This window comes from Epinephelus moara, chromosome 16 (genome assembly GCF_006386435.1).
Source record: "Epinephelus moara isolate mb chromosome 16, YSFRI_EMoa_1.0, whole genome shotgun sequence".
NCBI classification, from domain to species: domain Eukaryota; kingdom Metazoa; phylum Chordata; class Actinopteri; order Perciformes; family Serranidae; genus Epinephelus; species Epinephelus moara.
In genome coordinates, this window is record NC_065521.1 from 41,924,964 (window position 1) to 41,943,594 (window position 18,631).

General features: G+C 38.2%; 1 protein-coding gene across 1 annotated transcript in view; it reads right to left on the bottom strand.

Moving 5' to 3' along the window:
• Window positions 1-6,584: 6,584 nt before the first annotated feature.
• Window positions 6,585-18,631, bottom strand: part of cables2b (Cdk5 and Abl enzyme substrate 2b) — a 61,282-nt gene continuing 49,235 nt past the window's right edge. Inside the window, exons 6-10 of the mRNA XM_050065672.1 lie at window positions 17,177-17,274; window positions 14,765-14,871; window positions 14,453-14,572; window positions 14,097-14,181; window positions 6,585-11,029 (exon numbers count right to left, since the gene is read on the bottom strand). Of these exons, the coding sequence (XP_049921629.1) occupies window positions 10,883-11,029; window positions 14,097-14,181; window positions 14,453-14,572; window positions 14,765-14,871; window positions 17,177-17,274 (557 nt within the window). The 3' untranslated portion in view covers window positions 6,585-10,882. The remainder of the gene's footprint in view (window positions 11,030-14,096; window positions 14,182-14,452; window positions 14,573-14,764; window positions 14,872-17,176; window positions 17,275-18,631) is intronic.

Sequence of the window (18,631 nt, forward strand, 5' to 3'; positions counted from 1 at the left end):
AATAAAGTGTTGATATGGAACCTCCTGCATGTGCTCATCTGTCCTAAATGACACACCACTGAGTTGATAGTCATTGAACCAGAGGATCCCAAATTCCCAAAAAAGTAGTAGTACTATGTTGAAAAAGACTGCTTAAAAAACAGTGATCGTATAGAATAGTATGTAGAAAAAAGGCTAAAAAAGTCATAGCACAGGATGTCAAAAAAGGTGCAAACCAAGGCAAAGTATAGTATGTCGAAACACTGGCTAAAAAAGACAGTATAGTATGTTGAAAAAATGCAAAAAAAGTCAGTATGGTATGTTAAAAAAAAGAATGCAAACAAAATGGAAGTATAGTATGTCTAAAAAAGTCATAGTATAGCATGTTGTCCAAAATTATGGAAAAACGTCATAGTATAGCATGTCGTCCAAAATTATGGAAAAACGTCATAGTATAGCATGTCGTCTAAAATCCTGAAAAAATGTCATAGTATAGCATGTCATCCGAAATTATGAAAAAACATCATAGTATAGCATGTTGTCTGAAATCATGAAAAAACATCATAGTATAGCATGTTGACCGAAATCATGAAAAAACTTGACAGTAAAGCATGTAGTTAAAAATCATGAAAAAAACATGACAATGTTGACTGAAATCATGAAGAAATTTAATAGTATAGCATGTTGTCCAAAATTATGTAAAAACATCATACTATAGTATGTCATCTAAAATCATGAAAAAAAGTCATAGTATAGCATGCTTTCAAAATTCTTGAAAAAATATCACAGTGTAGTATGTCGTCCGAAACCATGAAAAAAACGTCATAGTAAAGCATGTTGACCGAAATCATGAAAAAACATAATACTATAGCATGTTGTCCAAAATTATGGAAAAACGTCATAGTATAGCATGTTGTCCAAAATTATGGAAAAACGTCATAGTATAGCATGTTGACCAAAATCATGAAAAAAACCTCATAGTATAGCATGTCGTCCGCAATAATGAAAAAACATCATAGTATAGCATGTTGACTGAAATCATGAAAAAACGTCATAGTATAGTATGTCATCCGAAATCATGGAAAAACGTCATAGTATAGCATGTCATCCGAAGTTATGGAAAAACGTCATATATAGCATGTCGTCCGAAATCATGAAAAAACGTCATAGTATAGCATGTTGACTGAAATGATGAAAAAACGTCATAGTATAGCATGTCGTCTGAAATTATGGAAAAATGTCATAGTGTAGAATGTGGTCCAAAATCATGAAAAAAAGTCACGGTATAGCATGTCGTCCAAAATTATGGAAAAACGTCATAGTATAGCATTTCGTCTGAAATCATGAAAAAACGTCATAGTATACGATGTTATTAAAAATTATAAAAAAAACATCATAGTATAGCATGTCCTTCGAAGTCATGAAAAAACGTGATAGTATAGCATGTCGTCCGAAATTGTGGAAAAACGTCATAGTATAGCATGTCGTCTGAAATAATGAAAAAACGTCATAGTATAGCATGTTAACTAAAATCATGAAAAAAAGGTCATAGTAGGCCTATAGCATGTTGACTGAAATCATGAAAAAACGTCATAGTATAGCATGTCGTCCGAAATTCTGGAAAAACATCATAGTATAGTATGTTGACTGAAATAATGAAAAAATGTCATAGTATAGGCTGTCGTTAAAAATCATGAAAAAATGTCATAGTATAGGATGTCGTCAAAAATCATGGAAAAACGTCATAGTATAGCATGTTGACTGAAATAATGAAAAAATGTCATAGTATAGCATGTCCTCCGAAGTCATGAAAAAACGTCATAGTATAGCATGTCATCCGAAATTATGGAAAAACATCATAGTATAGCATGTTGACTGAAATAATGAAAAAACGTCATAGTATAGGATGTCGTTAAAAATTATAAAAAAAACATCATAGTATAGCATGTTGACCGAAATAATGAAAAAAAGTCATAGTATAGTATGTGGTCCGAAATCATAAAAAAAACGTCATAGTATAGCATGTTGTCCGAAGTCAGCAAAAAAAGCCACAGTATAGCATGTCGCCTAAAATCATGAAAAAACGTCATAGTATAGCATGTCCTTCGAAGTCATGAAAAAACGTCATAGTATAGCATGTTGTCTGAAATAATGAAAAAACGCCATAGTATAGCATGTCGTCTGAAATCATGAATAAACGTCATAGTATAGCATGTCGTCTGAAATCATGAATAAACATCATAGTATAGCATGTTAACTACAATCATGAAAAAAACGTCATAGTATAGCATGTCGTCCGAAATTGTGGAAAAACGTCATAGTATAGCATGTCGTCTGAAATAATGAAAAAACGTCATAGTATAGCATGTCATCTGAAATCATGAATAAACATCATAGTATAGCATGTTAACTAAAATCATGAAAAAAAGGTCATAGTATAGCATGTTGACTGAAATCATGAAAAAACGTTATAGTATAACATGTCGTCCGAAATTATGGAAAAACATCATAGTATAGCATGTTGACCGAAATAATGAAAAAACGTCATAGTATAGCATGTCGTCCGAAGCAATTAAAAAATGTCATGGTATAGCATGTCGTCCAAAATTATGGAAAAATGTCATAGTATAGTATGTCATCCGAAATTATGGAAAAACGCCATAATGTAGCATGTCATCCGAAATTATGGAAAAACGTCATAGTGTAGCATGTTGACTGAAATCATGAAAAAACGTTATAGTATAGCATGTTGACTGAAATCATGAAAAAACGTTATAGTATAGCATGTTGACCGAAATCATGAAAAAAAGTCATAGTATAGCATGTCGTCAAAATTCATGAAAAAACGTGATAGTATGGGATGCTGTCTAAAATCATGGAAAAACGTCATCGTAAAGCATGTCGTCCAAAATTATGGAAAAACGTCATAGTATAGCGTGTTGACCGAAATCATGAAAAAAAGTCATAGTATAGCATGTCGTCAAAATTCATGAAAAAACGTGATAGTATGGGATGCTGTCCAAAATCATGGAAAAACGTTATCGTATAGCATGTTGTCAAAATTCATGAAAAAACGTGATAGTATGGGATGCTGTCCAAAATCATGGAAAAACGTCATCGTATAGCATGTTGTCAAAATTCATGAAAAAACGTGATAGTATGGGATGCTGTCCAAAATCATGGAAAAATGTCATAGTATAGCATGTCATCCGAAATCATGAAAAATGTCATAGAATAGCATGTCATCCAAAATTATGGAAAAACGTCATAGTATAGCGTGTTGTCCGAATCATGAAAAAAAGTCATAGTATATCATGTCATCCGACATTACGAAAAAATGTCATAGTATAGCATGTCATCCGAAATTGTGGAAAAACGTCATAGTATAGCATGTTGACCGAAATTGTGGAAAAAACGTCATAGTATAGCATGTCATCCAAAATCATGAAAAAATGTCATAGTATAGCATGTCATCTGAAATTATGGAAAAACGTCATAGTGTAGCATGTTGTCCGAAATTATGGAAAAACGTTATCGTATGGTTTGTCGTCAAAATACATGAAAAAACGTCATAGTATAGCATGTTGACCGAAATCATGAAAAAAAGTCATAGTATAGCATGTCGTCAAAATTCATGAAAAAAAGTCATAGTATGGGATGCTGTCCAAAATCATGGAAAAACGTCATCGTAAAGCATGTTGTCAAAATGAATGAAAAAACGTGATAGTATGGGATGCTGTCCAAAATCATGGAAAAATGTCATAGTATAGCATGTTGTCAAAATTCATGAAAAAATGTCATAGTATAGTATGTTGACCGAAATCATGAAAAAACGTCATAGTAAAGCATGTTGTCCAAAATTATGGAAAAACGTCATAGTATAGCGTGTTGTCTGAATCATGAAAAAAAGTCATAGTATATCATGTCATCCGACATTACGAAAAAATGTCATGGTATAGCATGTCGTCAAAAATGATGAAAAAACGTCATAGTGTAACATGTCATCCAAAATCATGGAAAAACGTTATCGTATAGCATGTCGTCAAAATTCATGAAAAAACGTGATAGTATGGGATGCCGTCCAAAATCATGGAAAATGTCATAGTATAGCATGTCCTCCGAAGTCATGAAAAAACGTCATAGTATAGCATGTCATCCGAAATTGTGGAAAAACGTCATAGTATAGCATGTCATCCGAAATAATGAAAAAATGCCATAGAATAGCATGTCATCCGAAATAATGAAAAACGTCATAGTATAGCATGTCGTCTGAAATAATGAAAAAATGTCATAGTATAGCATGTCATCCGAAATCATGAAAAATGTCATAGAATAGCATGTCATCCGAAATCATGAAAAATGTCATAGTATAGCATGTTGTCAAAAATGATGAAAAAACGTCATAGTGTAGCATGTCATCCAAAACCATGAAAGAATGTCATTGTAAAGCATGCTGTCAAAATTCATGAAAAAACGTCATAGTAAAACATGTCGTCAAAAATCATGNATGTCATCCGAAATCATGAAAAATGTCATAGAATAGCATGTCATCCGAAATCATGAAAAATGTCATTGTAAAGCATGCTGTCAAAATTCATGAAAAAACGTCATAGTAAAACATGTCGTCAAAAATCATGATTTTATAATAATAAGATAACTGACAACAGACAACTGTAAAGACTCAAATGGCATCTCTTTGAAACGAAAGAAAAAAAAAGGTGAAAGAAAGAATTCAAACAGAAGCCATAATTTACACATTTTTAATGAAAATAAACTTGACATGAATTGAACACTGGCAGTTTAAACAGTATATGGTCTTTATCTTTTACAAAATATTATTATAAATATTTTCATCCACTTCATCTCCTCCAGTTTTGTGTTGAATACCAAACTGTCCTGTGGTGTGACTGACTGAACAGCAGCTGAGTCAGTACGAGACACTGCAAACAGGTTGATAATCGTCACGTAACAAAATATATTAACTACTCTTGTCACAAGTTAATGTCGCTAACCTCCTGTTTTCATCTGTATCACAACAGCTGAACCCAAAACATAAATAATATTCCCACAGATTAACTTCATGTGATGCCTCGACTGTAACGCTGCCAAACTGCTGCGTGACTCGTCCATGTTGTCCATATAAAAAAACCATACAAAAATCTAATTAATTTAACTAAGAATGAAATTGTAAAAAGAATAATTACAAATGGAAGACAAACACTTGGTTAATATTTCCCTTTCAAAGCCTAACAGTGCTAAAAAAAAGAATACAATAACAATTACTGGATACAAAACAATAAACTAAACACAACATGTGAAGTTTAAATAAAAGAGGTGACAATAAATGCTGTGGCACATTACAGGTAAACACACCGAGGAAGAGGAGGAGGACGAAGGTCAGCTGACAGAATAAAAGCTGCATAGAATCAATATAACAAATCTCTAATGTAGAGAAGACGACTTTGGAAGATCATGTGCTGTTTCTTCTCTCGAGCAGAGTCTTATATTTGACACAGTTATTCAGTATTAGTGCTTTTTAAAATATCTCTCATATCTTATCAGCTTCAACACAGGAAGCGCTGCTGTTTATTGCCAAGACGTACTTTTCCCTTTCACAGACTTCACAAAGAAAACAGTTTAAATATACGACTCTGCTCTGAAGTGTCTCAGTGCAAACTGTGCAGCGAGGGTTCTTCTTCACTACCTTCATTAGAGCAGGAGAGAAAACAGAGCCAAACCCCCGTCTTTAAAAGAAACATAGAAGCACTTTTAGCTCCTTTAGTACAAGCTGAGCCGTGCCTGTGGTGCAACACAACACGCCATAACAAACAGCAAAAACACAGTATGAGACTGGGTGAGGTTACATGGTGGCTTCTCATTCAGAATGAAATAAATCTGAATGAAATCATTCGGAATTAAAGTCTTTCCAGGTAGTTTACATGGGAAATATTCATTCCGAATGAGGGTTTACACAGAGATCAGTTTAATCGCCTTTTAATCGCCTTTATTCGGGTCCGTGCAAGGTTCGGGGCAGGAAAGGTTTCTGATTGGATAGGGGGCGTGGCGGATGTTACGTGTTTATATTTACTGGAAGAAAACACTGTAGTCCTCGCTCCGCATAACAAGATGCTTGACGACGCCATTCTTAGTGCCTTTTTCGGGCTTGTTTTGCTTATATTCTTGAAGCAGCAGTACGACAACAACCTTGTTCTGCTAATGCTTCGTCTGTTGAGGAGGAGAAGAGAGGTAGAAGGTCGAAGAAGGGAGATAGAAGACCGTGCTGTGGCGAATGGAAACCGGTGAGTGCAACGAGTCCGACTGCTCTATCTCAGCCCGTTGCTATGCGCGCTATATACATCATCGCGCCAGAAGGGCAAGGAAACAAGTATGCGCAGAAAGACCGGAATTAACTTAAAGAGGAATGAGTGTATACAAGTGCGAGAAATTCTTTCATTCGGAATTAGAAACGGAATATTCCAGCCCCTTACATCGGATTGAATCTTCAATCGCATTGGCCGTTTTCATTCCGAATTAGGTGCTTACAAGATCACTTTTAATCGTTCATTCATTGGCCGTTTTCATTCCGAATTAGGTGCTTACAAGATCACTTTTAATCGTTCATTCCGAATGAAAAGGGAATCAAACTGTCCATGTAAACATGCTCAGTGTTTATGTTTTTAACTAAAATTATGAGCACGTTTCATTTCAGCTCAGTGTGAAAGTCTTGTGTGTTTATGGCGCATAGTGTTTATCCGCAGGTGGAGGAAAGAGAGACAGCGGTGCAGAACCAACGAAAACCACACGCCACTGCAAAGTGCAACAAAATCTCATGAAAAGACCAAATCAAACAAAGAATGCATCTCCTAACGAGTACTGTCTGTATATCAGTGCCTGATATACATCATCCCGATGTATATCAGGCACTGATATCAGCCAAAAACTATTCAAAAACTCACTAGGGCATCAAATGTGGATTTATCCGCCGATTAAAATAGTCCCTAGCAAATGCACTATTTACTGCTGTTTGAGTAACACTTTTAAAAACTATAGTATCCAGCTGTTTGAGAAATTACTGAGTCTTTTAAAAAAAGAAGAGATATATCTGTGACATTTTTTTCGCGTTAAAGGTTTTTTTGGGGGAGTTTTTCCTTATCCACTGTGAGGGTCAGAGGACAGAGGGATGTCGCATGCTGTAAAGCCCTCTGAGGAAAACTCTGATTTGTGATATTGGCCTTTGCAAATACAAATGAGTTGTATTAAATTGAATTGTAACGAATGTACTTTGTACAGACCCCTGTAAAGTAAAAAACTTAAATATCACACTTTGGGGCTTTAAGGGCTTCGTAAGATGTGGGAGCTACACAGTACGGCCGTAAAGCTTTGAGAGACAGACGACAACAGAACGTCACGTTGTTAGTGTTGATCTTTTCATGGAATTTGTTGACAATTAAAAAAGAGCAGATTATCGGCAGTCTCACTCTTTAACATTTGACCTGGCAAATTTAAAACCTGAACTCATGGTCATACTTTTCTTTCTTCATCACACTCCAATAGCTCACCAGGCAGATGAAGCAGCCTTTCCCTCCTCCACCTGGGCTTCACATATCAACACAGGAAGCAGATGGATGCAGATGATCAGCCCGGTCAGTGAGGGAAAGAGGACTTTTTTTTTTACTTAACCTGACCCGACTCGAACCCTTAGCAATACGCAACAGAGCGACTTGGAACACAATATCATGTCAGGACCTGTGTGTATGAACACCAACAGCTCTCCTGCTCCAACAGTCCAGTGCAGATGAACCCAGACTCCAAAATACAACAAAGTCCCTTTAACACACGAGGGAAAGTAACATCAGTGGAAGAACATGGATGTGAAACCTCAAGATGAAGAATAATATTTTAAATTAAACTGAATTATCTGCTTTGCATCATCATTAAAATATGATTCTTCACCCGGAGGATTATAAGCAATAAATAAATTTCAGTGACTGTCACTTTTCAGTATACAATAATACAATAACATACATTTCATGTAGAAAAATATTATTACCCTTGTTGCTTGGTGATAAAATAAAGATTCAGGATTGTGAAGCAAAAAGGCAAAGTGCAAAAAAAACAGAGGCCCTACAGAAGGTGTTTGTGCTGTTGTTTTTTATCCAACATGGCCGCCTGTAACCAATGATCGCCCCTTTTAAATAAAACTAAACACCCACCTTGTTTCTGGGTAAAGCAGAAAAAACCACTGTATTCAGACAGCAATTTTAAGGAGGAACAACAGGCACAACCGTCCTGTTAGAGGCCTCCGTTTGGTTAAATATTTCTCCCTTTATGACACAGTAAAAACAGAATAAATAGCATTGGAGTGAAACATAGTTTTTCTAAGGTAGTTCATGAACAGAAAGGTCTTTTTTGGTGAAGTTCACAGTGCAGATAAATTGAGGAAGTCTGTAGCTACAGCCAGCTCCCTCCAAGAAACATGAATAATCTGTTTCCAGTCCACCTTAAATCTGTCCCAAAAATATCATAATCAGTTATTACCTGGACCTTATGTGAGCGTGGCTGTTTCAGGGCTTTTCATTCATGTGTTTATACAGCCACCATCGTTCTGTTGGGGTATTTCTGCCTTAAAAACCAAACCTGATTAATGCCATATTGATCGTCTAATCGTTCCAGCTCTTACATTAACAAAACATGTGGTAATTAACATCAGACAGATGCTAATATATTAATTTAGTGACAGATTCTCGGTTTCTATTTTAAAATTTCACCCTGAATATCAACCAGATCATCTGCCTCTGCTGCCATGTGACATCAGCTGAGTTGCATTCAAGATTTAACATAGTATATAGAATGGTTACAACGTGATCTGACTGTGTCTCCTCATCACCACAGCATTTTTCTAAAAAGTGCACTGCTTCTCTGCGACCACCAGAGTGAGCAGCAGCCTGCTGATCGTTCACACCAAACCAGCGAGGAAGAGGGACGAGAACATGAGAGCGAGACAGAGGTAAAAAAAAAGAGAAGTGGTCTGTTTGAATATCTGGATCCAGGGACAGACAGGAAGGGAACAACTGCTCTTCAGGTGCCCTCAGGCAAGGCACTTAAACATCTACACTGCTCCAGAGGAGCTTCTGACAGCAGCAGACTGCAGCTCCATGTGTCAGACATTAAAGCTGGCTCATGTGAAGCAGTGAACCTCCCCCTCAATAAACAGCAGTGAAGAAGCATCTGAGTGGGAGCATTAACGTCTTCGGAAAACAAGCTACAAGCACAGTGATGATTTAGAGGCAGCCGGCTGGATGTTCAGAGAGAATCTAAAAAGTGCTGACTTCATGACATTAATGTGAGTGAGAGTCCAAACAAGAGACTGAGCGATGAAACCAGTCCAGCCAGAGGACAAGACACACAACAAAGTGTCACCACGGTGCTGTACCAGCTCCCCTCGTGGCCTGAATTTATCGCCTCAAATTGAATTTCATGCAAGTTTCAACACAAATATGGGAATGTTGGCAACATCTTTGCTGCAGCTGCAGAAAACATTCTGCAGTATTGATTTAAGATGCTTTTAAATGCAGGAAAATTATTGTCTAAAGCACAAAGCTTTGTTTCTCCTGACTGTCAGCACATTTAAATCAAAATAAGGCGGGTTATTTTTAGCCTTTCTGTCCAATTTTCTTCTTATCGCAGTCCACAGTGCTACAGAGGCAGTGGACTTGAAAGTTTTAGACTTAAGAAATGTTAAATAAGGAGAACTAAAGCACGCAGCGGTCTGGAGAAAATCTAGTCCAAAAAAAGAAAAATCGGAATATTAAACTGTTGGAAAGTGATGGCAGCAATTTGATTAAGTCTGAAGGCCTCTGCACAATGAGTCCGTTTTTTTGACCACTTCTAAATAAACACGTATGACCTCACACTGTTTCAATCACATTTGCATACTGACTCCGAAGCTTCACTCTGTCATTTAGGTTTTGGGAACAGGTTCGATTTTCTGCATTTCATGCACCCATCAGGAGCCCTTAAAGCAGTGGTTCCCAACTGGTGGGTCGTACAGTGAATTTCCAGCACAGAGCCTTTATTTTGAAGTGCCGTTTCCTGCTGCAGAGTGAGTGCCTAACAGACAGCTACATGACAGAGACAGCAAACTAGCGCGACGACATGACCAAACACAAGTATGACACTGAATATATTAAACTGTGTGGACTAGTTGGGAACCACTACTTTAAAAGATGAACAGGTTTGGTGGTAAAACCTGAAGCCAAACCTTTGGGACATTTTTTTTTTTGGCCAACATGTTTCTCGCCTTCTTAACTGCACAGATCTTAGAAAGGAAGACTCAAACCTGTTAAACAAAGATTCATAAATGCCTGACAAAATCCCAGATTGAACCAAAATTATGTAAATGTGTCATACAAGCTTCAACAATCCTCACAGAGTCGAGTTCAGCAGAGTCTCCATGACTAAAATCTCTGCTAGGAGCTGGTGAGGAAAATCTTTTTCAACCCGACAGGAGGTGAAGTATATGAAGATCAAACAAAGACAACAAACCATGAGAAAGACGTGAGTCTGAGTCTTGTGAATTTGACCCTCAGTGATTCTCGTGGTGCTGCTGAGCCAGGCACCAGTCCTGCCGCTGAACCATCGATCACAGTGTGTCGTCACTTTGGTGTTGGAGGGAGGAGAGAAGGCGATGTCGCTCTCTGTGCCGCTGAGCCAGACGCCGTCAGGCCTGCTGTCGCACTACCATCACAGTGTGGATGAGCTTTGGTGTCTGTGGTGTGAGCAGAGAGGAGGATTCCTCAGTGCCTCAGTACCTCTGAGCCAGGCATCACGAGGCGCCGCCCGTCACAGTGTGGAGCTGGAAGGTGCTGGGAGTCCCTGCGGGGAGGGGTCGGTGTGTGTGCTGCTATGACTGCTGCTGCTGCACCAGCTTTCTGTAATGTGGCATGACTTTACTCTCAGGGAGGTAGAGCGCCATCTCCAGGGCGACCAGGATGGTGAACTCAAACGATATCAGCTCCCTCCTGCTGATCCTGAAACGCTCCTCCAGCTTCTGCAGAGACACACAAACCACAGCATGAGAGACAGACACCATGCTTTCTTTATAAACGTCTGTGGTAACTCATAGTTTATTATTTTATATTTTAATCTTCACTTCTTTATTATATGATAATTTTTGTACCATTGATGCTGAAATTAACTGCTAACATCACTTCCTTACAGTGAATCTGAGGGGCGACACGTGTAAAATCACACTCTCAGTTTTTGTAGTATCTCATTAATAATACACTTCTGCATCTCACAGCAAGAGGGTTCCTGGTTTGAACCCAGGGTGTAGGAGCCCTTCTGATTTTGCATGTTCTCCCAGTGTCAGTGTAGGTTTACTCCAGGTACTCCGACACGTTGACTCTAAATTGTCCGTAGGTGTGAATGTGAATGTGAATGGTTGTCTGTCTCTATGTGTCAGCCCTGTGATAGTCTGGTGACCTGTCCAGGGTGAACCCTGCCTCTCACCCAATGTCAGTTGGGATAGGCTCTGTGACCCCTAACAGGATAAGCAGTTACAGAAAATGAATGAATGAATCATTAAAAAAAAAGTTGTGTCATATTCTACTAAATGTTGATTTAAGATGTATCTACATATCCGATCAGACTTGGCATCAGCAGATAATTGATATTAAAGGACTCTGATTGGGACGTCCTTTTGTGAAGTTTTGATTTCTGTTTTGTTAATGTGTTTGGTCAAATTCTGTCATGTTTGCAGCAAAGGGCCACCCGACTGAAGCATTGCCAAAATCAACACAATATTGAGATGACTGGTTCACAAGTATTGATTGAATTAAATCATTAGTTAATAACATTTGTGTCAATTTTTAAATTTTTAAACATTTTATTTCAAATTGAATGGTTTTGTACATATTGGTTTCAAATCCAGTAATCTAAGATTTATCACTCTTTTTGATATTTTAAAGCAAACATTTGATCAAACTATAATGTCTTCAAAGTCGTTATAGTTTTCTATTTATTGTATTTTTTAAAATTTCTGTTTCGTTTCTAATTTTTGTTTTCAGTTCACTTTAGTTTCCAGAGTTGGTTTGGTTGTTTTAGTTTAGTTCACTGTTTCCAAATGTTTAGTTGTAGTTTAGTTTTTATCAGTTTCAGTATTAGTTATAACTTTTTATATAGTAAGATAAAAGGAGTATTTGTCAGGAGCTACATTTAAGAAGTTGAGAATAGGTAAATTAATACAAACACAACACCTGTTTTACCCCCACCACCACCATCCTCCCAGTGGGGACATTTTGTTTCCCTTTTTTTCTCTTCTCTCTTTTTTTTAGTGTAAGCAGGTGGTGATAACATATATTACAACCAATACAGACACAAAAAGCATCACTCCATCCTCACAAAAACAGAAACAAACAAACAAAAAAAAACAACTGACAAAATCTAAACAATGTACCTCATACAACACAGGGGCAAATAGTCATACAACAGAAATGTCATATTGGCATAAATATATTCCGGACTAGCTCAACTGCAACATGTACAAGTTGTCAAAAACGCGAGGAGACACGTTGTGAAGGCAGCTGACTCAGGTCCCGTTTATACGACGACAATTTCAACTGAAACAGTAAATTTTAGTTGCGTTTTGGCCGATCGTTGACATGACAGAAGCGTTTTGGGTGCCTGAAAACGCAACGTTTTGAAAACGGGTTCCAGAGTGCAATTTTTTGGAAATGGCACCGTCTCCGTTGTCATGTAAACTTGCAATATGCAGTTCCTCTGAAAACGGAGACTTTTCGCACATGCGCATTACGCTTCCAGTCACTAGGCATGCGTGAGAAAGTCGACCATCACAACAACAATGGCGGACTCCCAAGCTCTGCTTGTGCTGCTCACCCTGTTGAATTTATCAACGCTTCCCCATCATAGTGTAGATTTACTGTAGCAACTTCACCTCGTCGTCCGTCCAGACAAACGTTCGTGCGGTTGCCATTTTGTTTGTTTATACATCACAGCTCTGTAGAAGGAAGCGTAAACGTCACACCGCCAACTACTGGCCTGGCATGTATACTGCAGTGTTTTTGGTCATTTTTGTGGATCCGTGTGCACGAAGATTGTTATCAAAACGTTGTCGTCTTAATGCAGAACTTTTTCAAAATGAAAATGAGAAACGATTCTGTTTTCAGTGGATCATTTTCGTGTAAACGTGGCCTCAATAAACATACGCACCACTGCCTCCTTGTGCTTGTTGTTGACAAATTTGATCAAAGTGACAAAGACTAAAACTGAAGACATCTTATGTATATTTTATATATTACATATTATATATTTATTTCATTAAGTTAGTTGTGTAGGTAATATACAATATGTTTACAGTTAGTTTTCATTTCTTCCCTAAAGTCTTGTTTTTCTTTTTATTTAAGCTGGTTTTCATTATGCTTTAGTCAACTATAATAACCTTGGTGTCTTCAGATGACTTTTTTTTTTGTCTGACCAACAGTCTGAAACCCCATATTATCAAATATACAGTGACATAAAACAGAAAGAAGATGGTTGCACAAGTTTGCTTAATATTTGATGTAAATGATCAATCAAAATGGTTGGCGATTAATTTTCAGTCAGTTGACTAATCAACACTTCATTTTTTTTTTTATTAAGGTTATTAAATATGGTTTTTACAATTGTAACAAAATACTTGTAAACATGCAACATTTTAAAGTTAAAAAGCAAACTTGTCAGTGCTCTCTGGTGTCATGGGGACACTGCTGCTACATAAAACAGATCTTTGACATTTGACTGAACACTGATGAATCTGTGATGAGCTAAAAGTGCCACTTTCCCAGTTGGGTCTAATGACAACAGCAGCACTGAGGTGAGATGTTCTCCTCTGTGTGTGTGAGGAGAGTCGTGAGTTAACTGTGAAGGACAGAAAGAGTCCTCCAGCTGTGAGACGCTGCAGGTCGTTTTCCACCTGCTCAGGTAGATCAGCATCACAAACACCTGAGCAAGAGCAACATGAGCTGACTGACAGACAGAGGAAACCACCATGATCCTAGTGTGTGTGTGTGTGTGTTTGTGTTTGTGTGTGTGTGTGTGTGTGTGTGTGTGAGACTTACATCGATGAGGTGTTTGACCTCCTGTTTCTTGAGGTCACTGCTGATCTTAGCAGCCAGTAGGATGCAGGCAGCTGACACCAACTTCCTGTAAAACAACAACAGTAACAGGCGCTCACAAGACAATATAATTACTGACCGGCCAGAGGACTATGAGTCACATTCACCCATTCACACACATTCATACACTGGTGGCTGAGGAGACCACACAAGGTGACTCAGCTTTAAACACACTCACACACCAATGGAACAGCCATCTTCTTCTTCTAAAGAACAATAAGTTCAAGTGTGTTGTGCTATCAAGTATTACAGAGACTACATGCAGCTGTTGTGTTTCATATGGATCGAATGTAAAGTACCTGTTCTGTTTATTGAGTCGACCCTGCAGCACCAACTTCTCAAAGTAGACGAACGCCATTGCGATGGTGACGGGCTGCAAGCCGCAGTCCTCCCCAACCACTCTCATCTCTCTCTTCAGACTGTGAGACAAACAGAGAGTCACAAAAATCAAAGAGAGTTTTTCATATATCTTTACAGCAGCTTAAGAAAAGTGCAGACAGCCGCGCTGTAAACAAACACAGATAAGGTGCACTTTATCGTCATAATAAAATATTTTCTGAGAGTTTCAGAGTCCTTAAAGGTATTTGGTTGATTGATTTCAGACACTTTACCTGCGTATCTTGCTGAGGGTGAGTTTAATGTGAGGAAACTTCTCCTTAAACGTCTCGTTCATGTCTTTCTTCAGATCAGACGGTTTGACGTATTCTATTACTGTCGTCTGAGGGAACGAAAGATGAGAAGAGACCATGTAATAAAAGAAAGAAAGAAAAGGAGTGGAGGAGGAGAAGAATTCATAAACAGAGGGAAGAAGAGATCTGTAGTCATGTGAAAGTGTAAGCACAGACATTTAAAAGCCAACCAATGGTCACTGAACGTAAATGAAACCCACAAGGAAGTAAACACTTACTGCTCAGCTCTTCACTGCTTCACTCTGAGCACACTGTCAACAGTACGGTCCTGTCTACACAGCGTCTGTGTGCTGTTATTGGCATTTTATTACATATCAGACTTTAAGCTTTCCACAGTACCCTTTACAAATAGGCGTGGTTGATACCAGCTGGTCATAGCTGTGTGACATCATATAACGCGACACAGGAAACGTGACTCAGGAAAAGACACAATGGAGGACATCGAACATTTCATGGTCTCTTTTCACGTTATGTAGCTGTTTATCACAAGAAGGAGACGAGCTTTGTTTGAGGAAAGGCTGCAGACAGCAGAGAGAAATACTGACGAAAAAACAGAAGATATTGGGAAATTCTACGACAGAGCTCAGACGAGGAGGACGATCTCCTGTCGACAAGACTCTTCCTTCGAGACTTCTGAATGCAAATGGGTTCTATGCGTAACCACAAGTCTCCCTGTAACATGCAATGTAATGTGCAATGTGGAATATGTGCAGTTTATTATGTAGCTTGTTTTATCACACTGTGAAGGCATGTTGTGCGCAGCGTATGAGTCCAAAACAAATTTCCCTATGGGGACAATTAAGTATATCCTATCGTATCGTATGAGAATATTTTGTTCCTTGCAATCAATGTGCTCCAAATTAAAGCTGTATATTTGTCTTTTTAATAAAATGGACAACCAACCTGTTTGAAAAACACAGAATAGATACTAGGGTGAAAAAAATTAACGCTGATTAATCATGCTCAGTGGTGCCCTTTGACCCGGTGCGTCAGTGAAGGCCACAGTGGCTTTGTCACATGATGGAGGCAGAAGAGACGGCGCTGCTTGGCCCCTTGAATGGGACATGTACATTTAAAAACCGCCCAGATGCAACTGTTGATAGGAGCACTGTTCTCTGCAATTTCTGCAGTAAGGAGCTTTTGTTCCATCGGAGAACTTATCACCTCAATGAAAAGCATTTAGCAGCGAACCCAGAGGTCCGAGCGAGCACAGCCTCTGATGCTAGTGCTAGCAGCCAGCCTCGTCAAGCCACACTCGACCAGGCGTTTTGACGCAAACTGAATAAGTCTACCTGTGACCGACTTATTATCGCCCTTACAAATGGATTGCAATGGACTGCAGACCAGTTTCGCTGGCAGAGGACAGGGGGACAATTGTGTCCAAAATCCAGCAGCTTTACCACAACACATCTGCCAAAATTCCTTTGTCTTGAAGTTTTTTAAAATACTTTCACAGCACAAATTTATGTACGCGATTAATTAATCAGCATGTAATAAATAGGATTCATTTTTAATTGCTTGACAGCCCTAATAGATACATGACTAAACAGGATTGTTGTGGAACTCCAGATTTGTTTACCGCACCAGTCTTAGTCTATGTGCAACAAATAATTTGGAGACATGGAGAGCTGATGCTATAGTAGGTGGTGAGATCACACTGTGTAATGCTCTCACACATACACACTCAGTGACAGAGCAGCCCACCTCAGCAGTAATCTCCTCTGATGGATTTAACAGTAATGATAAAGTGTGTGCGTGTGCATAGATTTTAATTCATCTCAGTGGAGGGATAAAACTAAGCTGCTGCCTATAGGATCATTATGTTGATGTTAAAGAGCCGTGCGTGTGTGTGTGTGTGTGTGTGCGCATGAATGTGTGTATCTTTTCTCAGTAGTGATTATTCTGTTCTCGGAGGTCTGTAATCCTCAATCCTTCTTTCTCCTCCACAGTTCTGTCGTCTCCTCTTCATTCTCTCTCTTCACTGTTTCATTCTGCTCATTGAAAATGTTATGTTATGATATATTTGTGTTTTTAATCTAATGCTAATGTTGTCGTAATTTCGTGGACCAAACAATATAATTTGGATGAAGCTTCTAGAGATCACTTTCATCCCTACAAACATGAAGCAGATCCAGAGGTGAAACCAAACGAGAGGCAGAGATGAAACAACCAAACATCAGTGTCATCTGTCGCCACACGTCGCTGCTGATGCAAAATTGTAATGACTGTCTTTGCATTTTAGGTCACTACATCTATGTTCACACATCAAGCTTCAGTGCTCAGGTCTGATTTTCTTGTGCTTGAACTAATACAAAGTGTTCAGAGTGTTCTTACCATGTAGGAGGCGAAGATCAGCACCCGCTTGTGTTTCCCACAAGGCCACTGGGGGTCACTGAGGAGGTTGGGGTCATAGTCTGTCACATCCTCCAGACCTGGACAACACACATGCACATAACATATAACAATCAGAAATTGGGTGGACAGAGTTTTCTCACCTTTAAGGCAGCACTGGAGGTAGTGACAGCGCAGGACCAACCTCACGTGAATTTGCGAATCCTTCTTTAACAAAGGGATGGCCTGCCTTACTCTGCCTCTGATTGGCTTACCCTGACATTCTTACCTTAATCCTGACCAATCCCACTCCTCTTGCCTGAATGTAACCAAACAAGGACCCATAATATATATATTTTTCTCGCCCCACTTGCCAGTTTTTTTTTTTTTTCAAACAAATCAGATTAAACTGTATTCAAACATAATTTTAACGAGCTGGCTCACATGAAGGAAGAGACAGAACGCAGGGAGAAAATGAAGAATTGTACGTGATGGTATCGACACGTATTGGAGCTACATTACACTGTCAGCTACAGAAAATACATTTGCTGTTGTGTTTCATTGCATAAAAGGTTATCACAGAAGATTACTGTAACAATTTAATCACACACAACAAAATTTTATGACTTTTCTAAACTTTTCAATGATTTTTACTAAATAAATGACTTTTCCTTTGCCTGGAAAATGTGTAAATTCCATGACTTTTCCAGGTTTTCCATAACTATGGGAACCCTAATGATTACATGTGTGTATATAGATATATGTATAGTTTTATGATGCACAGTCATTTACGAATATATTTCTTTTTTCAGTCATGTAAACTCTGCTTCTATTAGTTGTTAACTGTGAGCACGAATTCAAATAAAATCAGACTTCTACTTGTCTTATATGCCATACTATATCACTGTCTTATTACATTATATACTATATTGATATCTCTATATTACTACGAACAAACCAATTTTGACTTGTATAGTGTCTATTTTCTTCTATTCTAATTTTAGTTATATATATTCCTGTTAGTATTTTATTTTAACTTCTTCAATGTACATCTCCTTATTTCTGTCCTTGTGCTGCTGCAACAACTGAGTCTTCCCTCCCAATAAAGGACTATCTTATCTTGTGTCACATTATGTTACCTTATCTTTGTCAATATCACAGAGGTGCAATGCTAAATCAGTCGTGTACTACTTTATAAAATGTCAACAACTAATAAGTTAGGTGGTTTTAATTAAAGCTATTGATTTATTTATTATCATGCCCATTGTGTTCAGGTACCGCAACCTTAAAGCATATTTTGTCAGGCTGTAAAGTTAGCTTGTCACAAGGTCGATATACATGGCGACATAACCAGGTGTTGAAATGTTTAGCTGCAGGCATCGAAGGGAAACGAAGACAGGTGAATTCAGAGGGTGTTAAGGATAGGAGTTTAGCAATTCAGTTTGTCCGTGAGGGAGA